The sequence below is a fragment of the Xenopus laevis genome, chromosome 7S (genome assembly GCF_017654675.1).
Source record: "Xenopus laevis strain J_2021 chromosome 7S, Xenopus_laevis_v10.1, whole genome shotgun sequence".
Classification (NCBI taxonomy): domain Eukaryota; kingdom Metazoa; phylum Chordata; class Amphibia; order Anura; family Pipidae; genus Xenopus; species Xenopus laevis.
This window is the reverse complement of record NC_054384.1, coordinates 50,962,105-50,985,062: the sequence shown is the minus strand read 5'-3', so window position 1 is coordinate 50,985,062 and position 22,958 is coordinate 50,962,105. Positions and strand designations below refer to the sequence as shown.

General features: G+C 38.6%; 1 protein-coding gene across 1 annotated transcript in view; it reads right to left on the bottom strand.

The window, feature by feature from the left end:
• Positions 1 to 10,394: 10,394 nt before the first annotated feature.
• The window catches only part of LOC108697530 (cardiac-enriched FHL2-interacting protein), a 41,933-nt gene continuing 29,369 nt past the window's right edge, over positions 10,395 to 22,958 (bottom strand). The window contains exon 2 of the mRNA XM_018227649.2: positions 10,395 to 17,248. Coding sequence (XP_018083138.1) covers positions 12,685 to 17,169 — 4,485 coding nt within the window. The 5' untranslated portion in view covers positions 17,170 to 17,248 and the 3' untranslated portion in view covers positions 10,395 to 12,684. The remainder of the gene's footprint in view (positions 17,249 to 22,958) is intronic.

The following is a 22,958-nucleotide window of genomic DNA, read 5'->3' as shown; positions in this document are numbered from 1 at the left end:
TGGGCGTACGGATGGGGATCAGCCCCAGCCCTCCACAGCAGGCAAGGCAGTGGCCCGCACTTCAGCAGTGTGGGCATTTTTCACGTGCCAGGCAGAGGACCAGATGGTAGCAGTGTGCCAGCTCTGCCCGCAGAAGGTTTGAGGGGGGCAGGCAGGGTCACATATGGGAACGTCAGCTTTAAGTTCCCATATGAAACGTCATCACAAGATGACGTGGGAGCAGCACCAAAGTGGCAGGTGCTGGTGGTGCTTCCTGTCCACCTCAGGGAAGAGGTGATAGCTCCCCAGACCCTACATCAAGGGAAGAAGATTCTGGGGCTCACAGTCAGAGGCAGCCACTGTGTAGCTCAGCCTCTTCTGCAGACTCAGGTGCAGTGGTGGTTCACTCACCACCAGCTCCAAGCAGTTAACATTGTTTGCGACAACGGTCGCAACCTGCTGCCCGCCATCCACCTAGGCCACCTGACCCACGTGCCTTGCTTTGCACATGTCCTCAACCTTGTGGTGCAGCGCTTCCTCAAGAGCTACCAAGCGTTGGGTGACATGCTGGAGAAAGTACGTAGGGTATGCACCCATTTTCGCAGGTCCCCCACCGCCAGCATAATCTGCCACCCCATCGGCTCATCTGTGAGCTGCCGACGTGCTGGAATTCCATCCTGCACATGGTGGAGTGCCTCCTCGAGCCAGATGACCTGCTGCATCTGGAGGGCAGTCAAGAAGAGGTTGGTCGGGGGCACCTCTTTTACATGGCTGTCCATATACAGACTTGTCTCTGAAGTGATCCCTGGGTCTGTTCCATCAAAGACTGGGATGATTATTGGGTGGTCACTTTGCTTGACCCACGGTACAAGGGAAAGGTGGGGGTGTTCCTTGTACCCAGCCAGAGAGAGAGGAGGGTGGGTCAATTGAGGAGGGCTCTGTGCTCAAAACTACAGTAGTGGAGGCCTTCCCCCAGTCTGACACTTCACAGGCCTCCACTACTCCACACACCCAGCAGAGACGGGGGCCTAACAGCAAAGGTGGAGATCTCATGAGTGTGTGGAAGAGCTGTTTCGAGCCTCAACGGCCAGCAGCAGGCCCAGTCGGCACCCAAAACCACCACCAGCAGTGGGTGAAGCATATGGTGGCTGACTACATCGGGTCAGTCAACGTGCAGGATGCCATTCGACCTGATGATGACCCCATGCATTACTGGGTATCGAGGCTCGACCAGTGGCCAGAACTGGCACAGTATGCTGTGGAGGTGCTGGCTTGCCCCCCTGCCAGTGTCCTGTCAGAGCATGTCTTCAGTGCTGCAGGTGGGGTGGTCACTGAGAAGCAGACACGGCTATCCACTGGCAGCATGGATAAGCTGACATTTATCAAAATGAATGAGGCATGGATAAGCGGGGATATCCAAATGCCAATTGAAGACAGCAGAGACTAGCCTCCTCTCCTCCTCCTATTCAGAGATGTAGCATCATCTCTCCATTGCTGCCCATACTCTCCTACTTAGTAGCATTGCCCATTCCCCATCTGTCTGCACCTGCTGCCCTTGCTGCTGCTGCTAGAGCCTGCTACTAGCCCTAGTAGTACTGCTGCTGTGCTGCATTGTCAGCAATTTTTTTCTGGGCCTATCAAGGCTCCTACTGCTGTTGCTGACACTACTGCTGAATTGTCGGAAATTTTTTTTTTCTGGTGATGGCCTATCAAAGCTCCTACTGATATCGTAGATACTACTGCTGCATTGTCGGCAAAAAATTTTTTTGTAGTTGTGGCCTAACATGGCTTCTAAATATGTTGCTTCTAATTTTGCTGCTTAGTTGGTTAATTTCTTCTGGTTGAGGCCTAACATGGCTTCTAAAAATGTTTCTTCGAATACTGACGCATTGTTGGCTAATTTCTTCTGGTTGAGGCCTAACATGGCTTCTAAATATGTTGCTTCTAATGTTGCCGCTTAGTCGGCTAATTTCTTCTGGTTGAGGCCTAACATGGCTTCTAAATATGTTGCTTCTAATTTTGCCGCTTAGTCGGCTAATTTCTTCTGGTTGAGGCCTAACATGGCTTCTAAATATGTTGCTTCTAATTTTGCCGCTTAGTCGGCTAATTTCTTCTGGTTGAGGTCTAGCATTATGGAGCGGCTGAGGTGCAGGCTACGCCGGCACTATGGTGTCATCCTGCCTCTGAGAAACCTCCAGAGAATCTGGAGTGATTTGAATAGGAGGCACCCCACTTTGGTGGATGAGCTGCGTGTGGAGATAGAAGGTAAAGAAAACATAGAATTCTCTTATTTATCACAACTTGTTTTATAATGATTTGCTATTTTACAGCAAAAATGTATTTAAGTGAATACTTTAATTAGGATTGGAACAGTTGACTTTGACTGACTGTCATATAATTGCAGACAAGTTAGAGAACAAGTAAATGAGCTGTCAAATAGAGAGATTGTCTGCTGCAAAAAACTCTCTTAATGGTTTTGCCCGCCCCATACTTGCCATCCTTATCGATGATGGTTTTCTTGTAGTTACACAACACCTTAGCCTGTATAATTTGTACTGTACAAATGCAAGTGCTGTATTACTCAAACTGAAATTCTTTGATTACCAGCGGAGTGGATCCAAGAAGATCCAGCTAAAGGAGGGGCCAATGAAGAGGCCGATGTAGGGAATGATGGCGGAGAGGAGGAGGCAGCAGAACCTGCTGCGGTTGCAAGTCCTCCAGCACCTCCACCACCGTCTCCATTGGGAGAGGCTGAAGAGGAAGGGGGCATTGGTGTAGTAGCAGCAGCTGATGCTACTATACAAACAGAGGTCGAGCACCACCAGTGCCACCACCACCACTACGACCTCCTACCTGGCCTGGTGCAGTAGGTCACGGAAATGAGGCGGGAGCTTCGTGAAGTGAGGGACCTGCTGCACAGCTTCAGGGAGGATCCTCTTCCTCCTCCTATTATATAATTTTCTTTTTTTAATGCAGCACTGCTGTGCTTTTCTTTTATATTTATATATAATTTTTTTGTTGAAAACGGTATATTTGGAGTTTATTTTTCATTTAACTACTCATATGGTACTTGAAGTTGTTTGGATAATATAACACAATTATGACTACTTACATTTACACATAAATATATGGTTCATAAATATATGGTTTATTGATCTTAATGTGGGATACAAAGCACCCAGATATTATGGGTGCTTTGTATTACATATTTACTGGGTGTAAAGCACCCAGTAAATTTGTAATACCAGCCTCAGCCTTGGTTGGTATTTTATTGGCTAGGCTGGTGAAAATACTGGCTGGATGGCAAACCCACTTGTGCCATTATCTCAGATTAAATATGTGGTTCAGTATGGTGTGTCAGGCCAAAGGAACAATATTAAAATGTAGATACTTGGTCATGACAATGGAAGAATTTAGAGTTGGGTGTATTTTCTGTGAAACAGGCATTTCCAAAGGGGAGAGCACACGAATAGAGTGGTGCAGAAGCCAGAAAAAAGAGGTACGGCTGGCAAGAAGCAGGGACAGGCTACACAATTATAGACGGTGGGAATGTGAGAAGTGCAGTGACACACAGGAAGTGCAAAATGGAAAATGAAAGTAATTGCTGTGCCTGAAGTATAGAGGTGGGGGAAGCAATATATGACTGACAGCTGAGATATTTATACAGGTTTGTAACATGTAAGGATGTTTTATTAAAAATGTATTTGGGTTTCATGTTTAATTTAAAAATAACTATTAGTATATAGCTTTTTATATCTGGAGATATGTCCCCTTTAATGTGACATAATAACTTGTGCAAATATAATTATATTATTATCGTTTCCTTAGGCTTAGAAAAATCAGTTAGAATTTGACTGTTGAATCCAATGATTATTGAGTGCCTGTATAATCCTGCTCTCCTCTCCTGGTCCTATAATTGTCATACAAAAAGCATGCCTTTTAATGACAAAGAAGCAAGAAAGCAGTTAGAAAGTTACAGCTAAAGTGATAAATACATTGGAAAGCAAGTCTGGACTGAGAATTAAAATAGGCCCTGGCATTTTAGGTACACAACTAAATACTGACTTTCTATGGCAGTTTATAGCAGCCCTTCTGGCATTTGCCAGAACCCACAGATTGCCAGTCGGGGCCTGTTGGAAAGTACAGTGCATTGCTAAGTGATTATATAAAGTTTATTAGTGAAGTTATAAAGGCCTGTTTACCAATACAACTGCAAATGCAGGCTGTTTTTGATGACACTGGCATTCTGGGAAAAAATGCTGCATTGTTGGAAAAATCAGAAAACACCACTTTGCTAAATTAGCCCTTACATGTTTCAAAGCCTTTGTAACATGTGTGGTATGCTGGCAAGTTTGTTTACTTATTGGCTGACGTTTGGCAGTTGAAGTTGGTGTTTCTCAGAGCACAAAGAATTTAGCAGTTAATACTTTTTGTCATAGATTTAACCTGGGTACTAAGCTTTAGATTTCAATATTTATGTTTTTTTTTTAATAAATCCCTTAACTCAATACATGAATAATGTATTCAAGAGGCGTTTAAGGAGTGATATGATAACTATGTATAAATATATAAGGAGATCATATAATAATCTCTGTAATGCTTTATTTACCAGTAGGTCTTTCAAGCTTCCGTTTAGAGAAAAAGAGGTTCCACCTAAATATTCAGAAGGGGTTTTTTTTACAGTGAGAGCTGTGAAGATGTGGAATTCTCTCCCTGAATCAGTTGTACGGGCTGATACATTATATAGCTTTAACAAGGGGTTGGATGGCTTTTTAGCAAGTGAGGGAATACAGGGTTATGGAAGATAGCTCATAGTACAAGTTGATCCAGGGACTAGTCCGATTGCCATTTTGGAGTCACAAAGGATTTTTTCCCCCTCTGAGGCAAATTGGAGAGGCTTCAGATGGGGTCTTTTTTGCCTTACTCTGGATCAACTGGTAGTTATGCAGTTTAAAAATAGTTAAAAGGTTAAACATGATACTTGTGTCTATTTTCAACCTAACTTACTATGTTACTATGTTACTATTCTGATTTCTTTTATATTTGTTGAAGATTAAGGCTGATTTAATTTATTATCCAGAATTCTTGTAACCTGGTGTTTCTGGATAAGGGATCTTTATGTAATTTGTATTTCCATACTTTGTCTACTAAAAAAACATTTAAACTTTAAATAAACTTAATAGGATTGTTTTGCCTCCAATAAGGATTAATTACAGTATATCTTAGTTAGGATCAAGGTGCTGTTTTATTATTAAAGAGAAAAAGGAAATAATTTTTCACATTTGGAATTATTTGATTAAAACATGTGAGATGGACTTGCCTTAATTATGAGATTTCTGGATAATGGGTTTTTGGATATCTGTACTAGTTCTGTTGTAATAGTTCTGTATCTGTGAATTATGCACTATTTATCTAGTTACCAGCCATAAGGTGGCGCTTGCACTGACCCATGGCTGTGTATGCCTTTCTGTGAAGCATTTTGCAAATGTATACAAATGCTGCTGGCAGTCTTTCCCCATAACAACTGTTCCATGACAATTTTGCTGGTGGAGTCATTCAAGTTCCACAATAGCTCTTTTATAATTTTTGCATTACACATTACGGAGAACATACTTTATTTTGTCATGTGCCAATGCCAATGAAGAATTTGCAGTTATATGCAGTTGTTTGCAGTTAGAGAGGTTGAATGGGGCACTGGTTATCACAGACCTGTAAAAATGGTTTTATGGATGTCATCTGATTGCTCAATTGCTGTTGATAACTTGCTTTCATGAAGTCAAAGGATGATGAAAAGCAAATTACCTTTCCAGTGTGAGTGCATTAATTTCACTGTCAGGTACCTGAGTTTTACATTTGTGAAATCCACACTCCTCTTTTAAAGTGCAGCAGCTGTTGTTTCGCTTGCCAAACTGACATCTGACTCCTATGCTTGTATACAATACAATTGGCTGGTCTTAACCTCTGTTAGCAAAAAGGAATATTGATTTGAATTTTGCTTTTACAGTGTTTCTGTCTTTGAATTGATACTGACTTAGCTCCTCTTGTAGCACATTTAATAATATATTGCTACTTTGTGTGCTTGGAGCTTTGATTTTTTGGTTGTTAGTAATGACTTAAAGGGGTGGTTCACCTTTAAGGTAACTTTAAGTAAGTTATAGTATTGCCAATTCTAAGCAACTTTTAAATTGCTTTTCATTATTTATTTTTTATAGATTTATAGTTATTTGGCTTTATAGTTATTTGGCTTTTTCTTCTGACTCTTTGCAGCTTTCAAATGGGCGTCGCTGACCCTTTCTAAAAAGAAAATGCTCTGTAAGGCTACAAATGTTTTGTTATTGCTTCTTTTTATTACTCATCTTTCTATTCAGCCCCTCTCCTATTCATATTCCAGTCTCTTATTCAAATCAATGCATGGTTGCTAGGGTAATTTGGACCCTAGCAATCAGATTGCTTAAAATGGTAATTGAAGAGTTGCTGAATAAAAAGCTAAATAACTCAAAAACCTTAATTAATAAAAAATGAAAACAAATTGCAATTTGTCTCAGAATATCATTCTTTACATCCTACTAAAAGTTATCTCAAAGGTGAACAACCCCTTTAAGTTTTTTTTGTTGTTAGATTCGGGCTCATTCACATTGATGGCATTTTGGCTGTAACTTTTTAGTTTTCTTTATCATAAGACCCAGAACACAAGGGACATATTCAAATAAAGGGCAAATTCCATTCAAGTATGTTACAGACATGTTCAGGTGCTTCTCTACTCACTGCAAAACACAGACAGAGAATATACCCTACATGTCATGGCCTACGTATTGGAATTCATAATACTGCTGTGTAAATTGTGACATTGAGAATATACATACTTCGAAAGAACTGGGGGTCATATAGAGATGTTGGAATTATGAAGTTTTGTCTTTATTCAACCCAAATGAATTATGCAACTATTCAACAGTCATCAATGTGAATAAACTATAATATAGCACCTTTTAGTTTATAGGGCATATAAAGGGTTGAATTTCGAATTGAAAAAAGTTCGATATTTTAAGTCAAAAAGACCAACCGAAATGATGTTGAAGTTTTTTTTGGTTGAATAGGTCTGTTTTCGATCGAATAGGTCCGTATTAGGTAGAATTTGAATCGTACGAATCAAAGGAATAGCGCATTCGATCGAATTTCCCAAAAAAAAGATTTTTCAAAGCTCTCCAATTGCCCCATAGGCTAAAACAGCAATTCGTCAGGTTTTAGATGGCGAATGGTCGAAGTCGAATTTTTAAAGAGACAGTACATATATTTGATATTTGAATTTTTTTTTAAATTCGAATCGAATTTGGACTATTCCCAAGTCGAAATACATAAAAATAGCTTGAAATTTGAATTTTTTTCTTTCAAAAATTCACCTTGACCTTTGATAAATCTGCCCCATTATGTCCATCATTTAACAACATAGGTGCAGTTTTGCTCTATTGCAGTAAGTCACAATTAACCAACAAGATTATTTTTGAGAAATAACAGCAGCTCTATTATTTTCACTACTATTTTTTAGGGTATTGCTCAAGTGCCATAATGACATGAAGAATAAATAAACTGAGTAAAGAAATAAAAAGTACAAGCAACACCAAAATAATTAAAAAATAATTCAAAATAAATGACCACATTTTGAGAAATATTAAAATGAAAAATAAAAAAAAGTATGTAAAATAGATAGATACAAAACCACAAAAAAATTATTCAAATACAAAAAAATTAACTTTGCTATATCCCTGCCATTCCTATTATAACAGCTAAAGGCCTATTTTTCATGCTTTGTAAAAAGTGGAGTAAACCATTTTCAGTGATGTTGCCTATAGCAAATCAGATCTTTGCTTTTGTTTTCCAAATCTAATTGCTGATTTAATTATATGAAGAAATCTTGGGTTTATTTATTAAACCTTAAATTTGTCTGGTTGAGTTTTTAAAGGAAGCAAACTAAAAAAAAATACTAGAAGTTGTTACGTTCTGAGGCTGCTAAAAATACGAATCAAAAAATACTCCAGTGAAAACCTGTCTAAATCATGTAGAAGTTAAAGGTAGATGGTCTCAATTGGAACATGTTTTACACCTTCAGGATTCTCCATAATTTGAGCTGGTTTTCATTCAATAATCCGAGTTTTTCAGGAGACAACTCGAAAAAGTTGAGTTTTCGGAGTGCCAATTTTGCCTCTACTTTTTGTCACGTAGATTTTATAGGTACATTAAGGGGAATTTCCTAGCTGCCCCTGGTCATGTGACTTGTGCCTGCACTTTAGGAGAGAAATGCTTTCTGGCAGGCTGCTATTTTTCCTTCTCAATGTAACTGAATGTGTCTCAGTGAGACATGGGTTTTTACTATTGAGTGTTGTTCTTAGATCTACCAGGCAGCTGTTATCTTGTGTTAGGGAGCTGCTATCTGGTTACCTTCCCATTGTTCTTTTGTTTGGCTGCTGGGGGGTAAAAGGGAGGGGGGTGATATCACTCCAACTTGCAGTACAGCAGTAAAGAGTGATTGAAGTTTATCAGAGCACAAGTCACATGACTTGGGGCAGCTGGGAAATTGACAATATGTCTAGCCCCATGTCAGATTTCAAAATTAAATATAAAAAAATCTGTTTGTTCTTTTGAGAAATGGATTTCAGTGCAGAATTCTGCTGGAGCAGCACTATTAACTGATTCATTTTGAAAGAATTTTTTTTTCCCATGACAGAATCCCTTTAAGGGTAAAACAATCCTACTGGGTTTATTTAATATTTAAATTAGATTTAACTAGATTTAAGATATGGATATCCTAATTACAGAAAGATGCATTATCTTGAACACCCCAGGTCCTGAGCATCCTGGATAACAGGTACAATCAGAGAGATCTAATAAGCAGACGGAATATCTCTTGGAAGAACTTCTCTGCTGGCGGACAGCAGGTACAGGCAGCAGGTCATAGGATTTTTTTTTTAATTATTGTCAACCAGGTTTGGGGAGCTAAGCCTTTACAAAGGTCCCAATGGGGACCAAAACGTCGGTTGGGCATACCATGCCATGATACAAATATTTTGCAAAGACCCTTGGTGTTTTCTTTGACTCTATACGTATATTCAGTTTTTACGTGCACAAGGGCAGCTACAGTATATATATATATATATATATATATATATATATATATATATATATATATATAATGATAAACACACAACAAAAACATGTGGCTTCTGCAAACAAGATTGTTACCTTTCCTGGAAAAATGCTGACCTTTCTATTTTATTGTCCTTCCAATTAATAACATTGGAAGCAAACAGTAAGCTTTGTAGAACTATCTGTTTATACATGTAGGGCAAGAATGACCAGCAATGTATTCATTAAGGGTTGGGCAGGGGTGGCACATAGGTGTTCCCTGCCTTTATCTACCCTTCCTGTAACTTGGACAATATTCAGAGTGCTAGTGGATACAGGCCACAACAGGGCTGTATATGGCAGGCAGTAAGAACAGGGTAGCCTTGCTCCAGCTGGTGCTGTGGCCAGACCTGATGTCTAGTAAATGAGCACTGTTGGGACTTATTATTGACAGTGGCTGAATTGCCTTTGTGCAGAAACAATGGAAAGCTCTGATTAGTGCATATTGCTGAGTGATTGCTGCAAATTGCTGCACCTTGTACAAATTTTCCCAGGGTCAGTAGAAGAGCCCCACTCCCCTTTGTCTTAGAAAAATACAGGAGGGGTCATTTACCAAGGATACAGGCTCATTTGGTGTCTCTTAATGCTTCTATACAGAGCACTTGTATTTGTAACCATGGCAGGTGCAAGGGCCCAAGTTGCCAAGTGCAGCTCCCCCAGGCACAAAGGAACCCTTTACTTAATACCTTCCATAGATATTCTTGCTTTCAGTTTAAGGCCACCACTGAAGTATGCAGTGACAGCAGGTTGTATACATACATAAAGAAGCAAAACTCTTGTGCTCCATTCTGTGCCTATTGGCAACAGTTACAAACCGCAGAAGGTACCTGGTGCAAAGTATAGAAAACATGGCACATTTCACATGGTTTTACACCCTTCCCCTGTGTAAATATGTGCAATGCCTACCTATCAACAATATTTTCTTAGTGACTAATATTATTCTTGATGATTTATCTAAATCAGTGCCTCACTTTCTGTTCTGGTATTCTACTGAAAGTTCCATTGCGTTTATCTTTTTCAGGAGTGTGTCAGAGGTTCTGCATAGATTCAATAATGTTATATTAATAGACTTATGCATATACAGTATACATATATAAAGATCATGCAACTCAATTACATTGATGGGTAAGAATACTTGGAACATACAGTAGATTTAGGTTTATGCTTATTGTAGTTTCAATACTGCTTTAGTAGAAACATTATGTTGCTGGCAAATCTGCAGAAGAAACCAATAAAAGTATCTGTAAAGGCACTTTATTTTTACGTCATCAAAATTAGATTATAATCACACATTTTACTCAATTCATAACATTTTCATTAAGCCAACTCCAAAAGGAACAAATAGGTAGAGAACTGTGGTACGTTTTACTTTGTTTACTGTATATTGATACTAATTTATCATTAGAACCCTTCAGGCATGCACTGACAAGTACCTCTTGGGAAACAGAGGAAAACCGATCTCTTTTGCCCATAATAGGCAATCACTGGCCAATGGCTTTAATACTAATAGACTGTAGAGCTATAGAGCCAACTCCAAAAGGAACAAACAGGTAGAGAACTGTGGTACGTTTTACTTTGTTTACTGTATATTGATACTATTTTATCATTAGAACCCTTCAGGCATGCACTGACAAGTACCTCTTGGAAAACAGAGGAGAACCGATCTCTTTTGCCCATAATAGGCAATCACTGGCCAATGGCTTTAATACTAATAGACTGTAGAGCTATAGATATATAGCTAACAGTGAAATTGGTATTATCCCACCTAAATCTGCAACCTTTTTGCCCCAAGCTGCTTAAATGATGAAGAACTTACTGTAATACAGATTGCTGCTTATAGATATGTGGGCCCAGTCAAGAGTCACATTTCTAAAGCATTTTATTTAATAAGTATGCATGAAAAAATGAAAAAAAAACATATTCTTGACTATGGTTTAAGGTTACGGATAAGGCTATTCACACTGTGCATGTTACAAAATACTGTTTTACAGAGGTGCATTTATTTTTCTTGGTATTCTTTCACACTTATCCTAATGATAAATCATCCCACTCACAATAAAAGTCCTATCATGTATAAATTGCCTTCTTGCCTTCCAATTTCACTTCCAATTCCTTCTATCTGTTCACACTACTATTTGCTTCAGTTTGCTTCTTCTAACTATTAATTGCCAAGACTTGTATGACTTGGTAGGGCCACTAGATACAGCATTTAATTAAATTGAATGGATCCCTCCCTGATGAAAGCAGCAAATCCAATCTTGAGCTTGTACAGCAGATTCCAAAGGAGGGCCCAGAGCTCTGTCACTCACTTTATACATGCCCTTTTCAGTATAATACAACAATGCAGAGGTTTTATGTTGGTAAGCTGGAACTGTTCTATATGTCTTTATAGACAGCCAATATCCCAAAAGATTGGAAATTGGCCAAATCCCCCTGTAAACTGTCAAAAAATACGTTTAAAGCATGGATACAAGCAACCACATAAAATATGCTAAGATTTTCAAAAACTCATTCCTTTTTAATTTGGTCATTATTTCTGATCAGCAGAAAAAAATATTCACCATTTTATTTAACGTTTCCATAATGTCCCAATGAATTGGACGATTAAAATAATCTCTTTCTTGATTGGTGGAAATTTATAAATAACTGTCAGATAGTGTTTTTACCTTAATAAAATATATCTAGTCTATTATATTTTGTGACCTCCTGGAGGCAACATTTATATTTTGTAATGTACTAGACATTGGATTATTACAATAATACCTTCATTCATTCATTCATTCATTAATAATGAATCACTTAGCCTCATTTTAGATGCAGTTTGGTAGAAAAGTGCTTCTAAATTTGAGAGGTAGTTTCTAAGCCAGGTCTACATATCTACAGTATAATATATGTTGCTTCTTTCTTACAGAAAAACATTTTAACAAATAGTATATATAGTACCGTATTATTATATATTAAACTATTTTGCCTGTCCAACTTTGCACCTTGGTTGATATGGGTAACATTGCTTATAAACATGAAAAGATTGTGATAGTACATATTGAATTAATATGGAAAGATAATAACATTATCCTCTAAACAAAAATGTAAATATTTGTTTTGTGATAATCAGACATTGTGCATATAGGTGCATGAGATCAGGGAATCATAACCTTTTAAAATTCCATTCAGCAAATACATTCTTGAAAATGATCTTTGTTAATGTAATTTCTATGTCATAACATGAGAAGCATATTATATGAAGCATAGCAATAGAATTTATGTCTGACTTCTTACTTATTTTTGACAGGCTTTTAAGGTAATAATTCTTATTGTATTATTGAAAATACATTTTTTAAAAAGGTATATTCTTCTTTATGCAATGTCCTTGGCGATAGTCATAGCCTTTGCTGCATATAACAAGCTCATGTGTGATAAACTGTCTGTACTTTAGCTTCAAATTATATACTTTGTATATACTTTGTGTAGGTGATGTGTTTCTCAGTTCATGAGGGTTTGCCTAGAATTGTGACAGTATAGTAGCACTCAAGAAATAGCTTCTATGGCAAAATCATCCAAATCCTTCATTGATATAATATCTGGACTTCTAGACCTGCTTGGTATCTTATCCATACTCTGTGGTGTTCCTGACATACTCTGGTCACATGAATAACAAACTGATTCAATGTATTTTTGCCCCTTTAATGAGTTTTCTTCCTCTCCCTCCTCCCATGAACCTCTTAGTTCTTGTTTTTCCACATTAACTGGATCTAAAGACTGTGAATTTCGCTTCAGCAAGGAAATAGATGCCTCTGGCACTGGTGGAAGCCCAGGATACATCATGAATGGACTGCTCAATACCTCAAAACTTGGAGTTTCCATCTCTGAGGTTGGTAAAGGCACCTGCAAATATTTTCCTGTTTCTGGATCATAAAAAGTCTTGATTCGAATGTGAACTGGAATGTCCACTATAAAGTATTGCCCAGAATCTGGATCCTGGAGGAGTTTGCGCTGGGTTACTGGCAAAGAAGGTGTTGAAGATGGAGATACAGATCCTTCTTCTTCCAGCATACTAGATATACAGGAACCAGGTTTTGTGTGTAATGGTTGAGTCATTAATGTAGGTGTAACATTCCCTGGTGATGGCACATCTAACACGAATTCTGCCTCGTGATATTCTACATCCTGCATTTTATGGGGCAACTCAGTTTTCCTTCTCTTTTTGGTTAGACGTTTGGCACGTCGTAGAGCTTTTTCGGTTTTGGGGGGCACAGCAGGTGGCTTTGCACTATTAAGGTTTTGTGGTTCTGCATGAATAGCCTTTATATGTTGTGGTTCTACAATAGGAACTTTTTCTTGCTGATTTATGGAATTATCTGCTGTTTGTGTCTCCATAAACCCATGAAGAGCAGAAATTGGTTTCTCAGGGGGAATTAATGGCATTGTCCCATGTTTGGTGTTTACACTTGCTGTTGTTGGGCTTGGAACATCTTCCAGCCTAGAAAGTGCTGTGGTAAAGCCAGAACTTTGAGTATTCACAGACATGGGGCTGGCCACCATGGAACATGTCACACTTTCTGACATAGGACTGGTTATAGTAGAACAAACAATGTCCTCTGTAAATGCTACTGCATCTTCAAATTGCAGTAGGCCATTTTCAAGGGGACAATATAGTGCATTGTCTGTTGGAGGAGAATTAGCAGCCTCTCCATTTACTATATCTTTAATTGAATTGTTTACATTTTGTAACACCAATGTATTGCATTCAGGCGATGGCCCTGTGACTTCAGAAACACATGTTTCAACTGGATGAAAAAAGTGCCCTTCAGGCTCAGGAAAGCCTATGTTTAATGAGCTATTCTCTAATTTGCTTAACTCAGACTTCTCTGTTTTGTTTTTTCTCCACTCAGAACCAATAGAGCAGAACTTTTTCCACAGTTCTAGAGTTCCAGCATCCCCCTTATGTGTTTTCACAAAGTTATTGTCAACATTTTTTTGCTTAGGGATCTCTGATGCTGGACGTATACACACCAACTCTCGTACTATTCCTTTAGAATTTATATCAGTATTTTCATCATCTTTACTGTCCTTTAAATATCTATCATTTTCTTCTTCTTCTCTTAGCAGTCCTCTGTTATCAGGATTTATGAGAGCATCTGCTTTCCTAAAAGCTAGTGAATCTTCTGAAAGGCTCCTTAGAAGAGGCAGCCTCACTGACCTTGTCACTGGAGAAGACTTGTGAACAACTTTGTTGTCTTTTATGCGAAACAAATTTGGTTTGAACATTGTGCTGGGTTCTGGTTTTTGATGCTCATCATCACATGCTTTTTCATTAAACAGTCTCTCACTTGCCATTGCTTTCTCATCTCCATTATTTGCAATATGAGTCTCCAGATTAGCACTGTCATCAACACAGCTATTTACAGCATAATATTGCAGCTCATCTTTTGTCACAGCTTTGCTTTTCTTTAGTTGTTCCTTATCTTTATTTTCAAAGGGTCTATCCATTTGTTGCAGTGTATGGGACAAACCTTGGCTAAATGAATTAGCTGTATTATTTTGATCTAATACAGCATTTTCATGTACATCTGGAACCCCCAGAGATTCGCCAAAATTGTTGCCTGTATTTAATGTCTCTGAAATGGTTTCTAACTGCAAAATTGTCTCTTCTGTTGACTGAACCATAAGATGATTTTTGTCAGTAACATTTTTGTTGACACCTATGTCAGTTTTGTGATTGAAATTTGGTAAACAATCTTTAGTATTTATTAAATTCTGTTCTCGTTGATGGCTTATGTCTGACCCAGAAATTTCTTCTGGAATGGCCTCAGTCTTGTCACGGAATGCACCGTCTTTGACCATTTCTGGAGAACTCAAAGACAAATAATTATCTGCTGCATTTCCCGGTATATCAACTTTGTGCTCATTTTCCATTTGTCTTGACTTCCTCAAAGAAGGCTTAACAGTTGGCATTTCTTTCTGTTTAACTTTATCAATACTGACATCAGGAATGCTAAAGTTTGCATTCTCCTGTATCCTGGCATTGGCAATAATACTATTTTCTTTCCAATGTCTTACTGGTGGGGCTGGACTGTATGTGCTCTTCACTCGTTTACGCATATCCTTTAGATTGAATAACAGACCTGTTGCTTTAGATTTGTAATCATCTCTGTTCCGGTACATACTGACATCTTTTGGATCTCGTTCTTTGGACACTAAGACCTCAGCTGGTGGAGGTGTTATTGCCATTGGTTGTTCCTCTAGAGCTTCCTGAATGTTTTTTCTTGTTATGACAGGAGTTAAAAGATTGGTGATGTTGAAAAATGAGCTTGTTGGCTTTTCTTGTGATAATTCTTCTTTAGTTTCAACTGTGAGCTCATAAGATGATGTAGAAGCATCTTTTATATCCAAATCTGCCGGCATAATAGATTTCTCAGATTCTAAATTCTGTATGGTTTTTTTTCTTCTCCATGGTGGAACTAAACTGACACCTTGGGGAAGAGGATTAGAGTCTGGAGTAACTGTAAATGATGTTGAATGTAAAGACTCTTCAACTTTCTGTAAATCTTTTAGCTTGTGTCTTTGCTCTGATAAATTTGGTGATCCCATTGCTTTTTCAACTGTTTCCCTTTCTATTTGTTGTATTAGATTTTTTATTCTTCCTGGAGAGGGTATATGTTCAGAGAGTACTGAACTATTTGATGCTTTATCTTTCCTTTCTGGTTCCCTTGTCAATTGTGAGGAACCATCTATTGCCTTAACCTCATTTTGTTCAATAAGAGGTGGTTTTACATTTGTCACAGTGTCTAGGCTCTTACATATTACTGGATCTTGTGTAGATTCTAAAGGTGATTTCAATTTATTGATGTTAGAGGCATCAGTCCAGCGTACTTGTTCTTTTGAAAATGGGCATCCCACATCTATTTGCATCCCCTCTTCTTGATTCCTATGGCCTTGCTGAACTTTTTGGGTTCCAAGCCTGTTTTTATATTCTCTACCTTGCTTCCCTGCTCTTTTGCTGGGTAATGGAGGAACAGCCCTTAACATTTGTACTGCATCATAGCTACTGGATGCTGTAGATGCAGGTGAAGTCCAGCCAAACTCTGCTCCAGCCTCTCTTGCCCGTATCCCTGGTATCATTCGGGATAATAAAGGAGAGCTGGAGGATGCAGATCTATAAACTGGTGGTGTTCCAGGAAGTGAGCCATCACTTTCTTCACCTAAACCTACCTTTTTGTGGATGTCACTCCATGACTTGAAAACACTGTTCTTGCTGTGAAGAAAACTTGTCTTCCTTGAAGGCTCCTTCAGCATCTTTTTGGGTGTATCTAGACATGGAGATTCCAAAGAACATGGCGATCGTGAATGTTTATCTGCCTGAGACTCTAAAAATACATCCCTAGCTGTGCGCCGCTGTAATTTGGGACTGTCATGAGTTGCAATTTCCTCCTGTTTGAAAGGCTCTATCTGCTCAGTCTTGATTTCGTCCTGCAGATTGGTGTCACAGAATTCACCTTCAGCACTGAGCAGTGCTGTCTGGGAGCTTTTTTTCAATGGCAGCTTTGACTGTATATGTGAATCTTCTGGTCTTTCATTCTCAGTGTTGTCAAAAGTTTTCATTAAGGATGATACTTTGGAGCGTTGCTTGTATCCCCTTGGTTCAGGTGCACATAATTTATTGGTGTTGACCTTTACACTGAACATCCCGTCTCTCCTGCAGTTGAGTAGTGGTTGGAATGTTGGTGCCCACTTCCCACGATGACCTGAAATTTTGGGTAACTGAGCAAGTGGCTGAGTCTTCCTGACTGAAAGGTTAAATATTCCCAAGTGATATTTATTAGAAAGTGGATTCCCCCTAATGGGAGATGGAAGGTGGGGGACATCATTATATTGCTCTTCTTCTGCAACACACAAGCTTCGAAAGGCACGGTCTGTGAAGCAGCTCACTTCCCTGTCTGTATCATCCATAACACCCACACTACTTGCTCCTTGTCCATCGAGAATCTTCTTGTGCTTTTTGTATCGAAGCATCTCTATAGTCAACACCTCTGTAAGTAATTTTTGTTTCTCTTGATGCTTTAAATGTATTGCTAGACTTGTTAGATTCTTCCTGTGAGAATGAAATAAAGCTTCTATAAATATGCAAAAAAAATAGAGAAATAAACAAACAACCCCCCAAATACAAGACATGAGAAGGCTTATAAGGGAAAAAATAAATAAAAAAAAAGATAACATATCATATGAACAACATGACATTTACTAGAAATATGTTATATATGTTCTAGTATGTCATCTGATGTATATTTTATAGAGGTGGATTGAGTCATAGTCTAGAGCAGTCTGCTGTACAGATGAAAACAACAGATGTCAGCAAATAAATCAATGATATTTAATATAGTGAATAAAGTACCCCCTCTTGTAAAATATAAGGATATTATAAGTTACCGAGGAGTTTCTTGACCATATAAAAACATATCTATATATATGGTTTTATACAGGTCATGGAACTCCGAGGTAACTTCTAATATAATTATATTTTGCATCTGGGGGTACTTTATTCACTATATTAAATATCACTGATTTATTTGTTGACAAATAAATAATATAATAATATAATACATAAGTTTCAATGTCATGTGACAGAAATGACACCAGAACTCACTGTTTATAACTTATTACATCAAAACTCACCATTTTTAAGGATATGATTTACAGGATATTTATGGCTCTTTTGTATTATATATATATAATTTTTCTATAAAAAAATATATGGAGCACATATAGAGATAATAAATGTTGTCGGTGAAGGCAGGAGTTTCAGCCATGTGATTCAAAATAGATAACTATAAAATAATCTTCTTTATTTATCTGGTTCTGTCCATAGTTCATCAACACAGGATCTAGTAATTGTGAAGTCAATTTATGCAGTTAAACTAAAATAAAGATTAATTGAATAATTTAGATTGTACAACTCCTGGAATACATTTGGCTGTTCTGATATAATTAATATATTTCATTCAAAAATTAAGATTATATCATTAGAACTTTAACATTGCAGGTCACAAAACACATACTGGTATTTGGTCTTTTATGACACAACCACTAGGTTTGTCACTTTTTCCAAAAAAAAAACCTACCAGCCTTTCTATATTTTTACGTTTCTATTTCATTAATTACATTGGCATCAAGCATCGTTTTTACTGGTACAATCCTGATCAGGTATCAACACCAACAAACATTAATTTTAAATTATGTACTTCAAATCATGTGACCACTGTGTTTTGGCAATTAGATTAAGGTGTAACCTCAGTTCTGGGGTTCCCCTTGGTTCCGACTCAGTGGTTCCCATTTCTCCCCAGGTGGAAATTCACAATATTAAAGTCTGTATGAGTCAGCGCTAGAAAGCTGAGGGAGACAAGAATGCAGCAAAAAGGGAATCTTAAGTGTAGCGGGTTGCTATTTGTTGTAGTTCCACACCTTCCCAAAACTTACTAGAGGGTGTCAGATTACTTTTTACATTCACCATGTGTTTGCTTAAAGTTGGGTACTTACAAGCATTTAAGCTTTAAATTACATTCATCAGAATAGTCAGGTTGAGATTCTCAGTGTTTACTCCATGCTGTTAGGAGATGTAGAGTGCAGATAATAGTGTAAAGCCTATTATTAAGTAAAAAATGTACACATTTGAGAAGTCTTAAAAAAAAAAAAACACATTAAATCTCCTCTTTCCCTTTAATGTCCGTGTTACTATGCACATTGGCATTATGGTTTCGGTTCCAATCCGCATTGCTTCGATCCGCTGTAATACTCCTGGGACGCTTGGAGATGAGTAGAAAGGTAGAAACCAACCCAAATTTCTGAAGTGGCCCGAATTTGGCGAATCGAAGTAGCGCTACTTCGATCTACTATGATTTGAAGGTTTTTTAACTTCGAACTGCAATCTCCCAAACTCCCCCAATTGCCTCCATACGGGTTCTAGGAGGCCCCCATAGGATAAAACAGCATTTCGGCAGCTTTTTTGGCGAATGGTAGAAGTCGAAGTTCTAAAGAGACAGTACTTAAAAAAAATTAGATCTTCGAATTTCGAAGTTTTTTCAAATTCAAATCCAAGTTGGACTATTCCCTAGTCGAAGTACCCAAAAATTACTTCGAAATTCAAAGTTTTTTACTTTGAAAATTCACTTCAACCTTTGATAAATCTCCCTTAGTGTTCTATGGTTTTTAGTAGTTTCATGTAAGAGCGAGTAGCGTGAAAACTTTCTGTTTAAATACAAAGCAGCAGGTATATTACATGTTGTTGCCATGGAAACACAAAAAGCTGGAAGAAACCAGGAACTATTAGTCACAAGTGTGACGCGTCTCCATGGCAACAAAGCCCTTTAAGAGGTAAGGGAATACGGACTGCCCAAATGAAGCCTCTGATGAAGTCCCAAATCAACGAAAATCATAAGGCGAAGGCAGTGACGTCATCTCCAAGCGCCCCAGGCGTGTTACAGTGTATGGAAGCAATGCTGGTCGGAGACAAAACCATAATACTAACGTGCATAGTAACACAGACTTTATAGGGAAAGAGGAGATTTGATTTTTACACTATTATATGCGCTCTACATCTCCTCAACCTGACTATTCTGATGAATGTGATTTAAAGCTTAAACTCTTGTAAGTACCCAAGCTTTATCTTGCTGACTCATACAGAGTTTATTAGCGTGTTTTAGCAGTTGCATAGCTGTACTTAATTAGGCACTGTGTCATAAATGTCCATTGCTTTGCCAGTTTACCGGCTTTTAAATGAGAACTTATCCCTACAAATGAATATGCCTAGAAATGATATATTTCATATGGGGAGTTTATTGAACCAGCTTAAAGGGGACCCGTCACCCAAAAAAATTATTCAAAATCCTATTTTATCACATTAGTCAAGCAAAATGAACTTTAATTACTCTATATAAATTATTTGAATCATGTTTCCTTCAGTCTAGGAATTCATAGTTATAGCAAGCAGGCATCAGCCATTTTGTGGACACTGTTATTAAGGCAAGCTTTGCATCATCTTAGAATCTTGTTTGTGCACCAGAATGAGGGACCCGATGTCATCCCCATGCCCTTGCTACACAATTAAATGGTAAAGAGAACGAGGGAACATGTGGAGAGCAGCGAAATCTAGGAAGTGCTGAATGTAAAGTGAAAGTAATTGCCTGCCACGCCTCTATGCCCAGGGCATAAGGTATATAATAAGCTTATAGTAAAATGAGCGCACCGTTGCACCAACTTGTAGCCTTACATAGTAACATAGTAAGTTAGGTTGAAAAAAGTAATACGTCCATCAAGTCCAACTTTTTAACTTTTTTTAAACTTCCTAACTGCCAGCTAATCCAGAGGAAGGCAAAAAAACCCCATCTGAAGCCTCTCCAATTTGCCTCAGAGGGAGAAAAATTCCTTCCTGACTCCAAAATGGCAATCGGTCAAGTCCCTGGATTAGTCTTAGAGATTCAGTAATGATTTTACACTGTATATCATTTTAAATGACAACCATTTCTGTTCTGTGTTTTTAGCTAAAAACATAATGCCCCAATCAATGCTCTGAAGGGCAGCCCTCGAGGCACTAAAATTAGCTTTTCTTAAATTCATGGTTTTTGTTGCCCCAGTGTATATGTTCACTATGACTTGCACATTTGCACATTTTGCACATTTGCATATTTTGCACATTTGCTATACATACTGGGTGATCACTAGATCAAGAATAGCTTTTTTTCTGGTTGGCTCCTCAACAACCTGTGCCGTAAAATTGTCATGCAACAAGTTTATAAATTTGTTCCCATTAACTGATCTGGCGGAACTGTTGCTCCAGTCAATATCTGGGTAATTAAAATCCCCCATTATCATTACTTTACTCAAACTAACAGCCTTTCTATTTGCATCAGGAGCTTAGCGTCCTCCTCCTCACTTACATTAGGGGGTCTATAGCATACTCCTACAATTGATTTGCTAGACTCTTTGCAATTGGTGAAGAACTCTACCCGTAAGACTTCTGCCCCCTCATTTTCTAACATAACCTCCTCCTTTAAATAAGCTTTTTAATCCTGCTTAACAAACAGACATACCCCTTCTGCTTTTCGATTGCCTCTGTCCCTCCGAAACAAAGTATAGCTGCTGATATTAACTGCCCAGTAATGTGACTAATGCGACTCATTCAGCCATGTTTCGGACACACAAATCAAATCATATTTTCCCTCCAGCTCTCCCATTTTACCAGTTAGACTCCTTGCATTTGCAAACATACATTTAATACCAGTTACTGGTACCATAATGAACAAATGACATGGGGTCCTCCCTATCCTTAACAGTACAGTACCCCCATCCAAATCTCCTCCATTTTCCCTTCCTTTGCCCACTATCGCATCTAACCTGTCTTCCACTGAATCTTTTACTGAACCCTCCCCCCCACTCCTAGTTTAAAATCTCCCCAACAGTCTAGCCATTTTCTCCCCCAAAACAGCTGCACCGTCATCATTGAGGTGCAGCCCATCATTAGCAAAGAGCCTTTAGCTGACTGAGAAATCAGCCCAGTTCTCCAAAAACCCAAAAACTCTCCTCCCTACACTAATCTTCCAGCCACAAATTAATCTATTTAAACTCCCGATTTCTTCTTAGCATTGCTTGTGGCACAGGTTATATCTCGGAGAAAATTACCTTTCCCTCAACTTTACTTTACACTTCGTTTTTAAAAATTGTTCTTGAGGACTTCACCACCTCCTCTAACTTTGTCATTGATACCTATGTGTACCAAGACTGTCGCGTCTTCCCCAGCCCCTCCCAATAATCTGTCCACTTATTCCACCACATGCCAATAGGGATGGGCGAATTTTTTCGCCTTCTTTTGCCTCGGAAATAACGCCCATGGACTTGTATGGCGGCGTGCGACAAAAAAAAAAAAGGTGCATTGAATTTTTTTTGTCGTCCATAGACTTTAATAGGCGTCGGCGACATTTCGCCAGCAGCAAATTTTTGGCAAACCGAAATTGGTCAAATTCGCCCATCCCTACATGCCAACCCAAGCACCAGGCAAGCAGCAGACTGTTCGGCATGTAGGGTCCTTACAGCATATTACCCTATCCACCTTTCTAATAAGTCAAGAGTGCGTTTATTGTCATTTTATCATATACGTTTTTACAGTACACAGTGTAACTGAAAGCGAAAGCGAGGGATGGGCTCACAGATTCAGAGGGTACACGATGCCACACAGACACAGACAACGGTTCTTACCCAGCAGTGAAGTTTACTGAACAATAATAAACGATAAATAGCTGGGCATGTATAAACAGTCAGATAACAAGGTATAAATCACACAGTAACAGTAATACTGCCTAACCTAAAACTAGCTCCTGCTAAATATTCCCCCACAGTCCGCGAAGCAGCCTGGCTGCCCCTAAATGTTCCTTTCCGGTCTTTGTCTTTGGGGTGCACCCTTAAGTATTGCGCAATACTATTTGTAATCCACAGGTAATGTGTCCTTCTCTTTACACGAGGCTTCCCTATATGCAGTTCCAAGCCCAGCGAAGTATGTCTCTAGCAATGTACTGTAATATACAAAATGTCACTGGTATGCACTATGATGCAGCGAAGCTGCGCTTACAGTTCCTTGCGTGCTTTAAGCAAGCTTTCCATGCTTCCTTCTGGATCCACAGGTCTTTCCACGGCCAAAACCACACAGACAGGAAACCCGGGATCATTCACTGCAAAACTGTCCTGCAGAAGGGAGTCACACATCACTTCCTGTTCCTCTCAGGACTCCACCTCCTTAGATAATCTGTAATGCATTA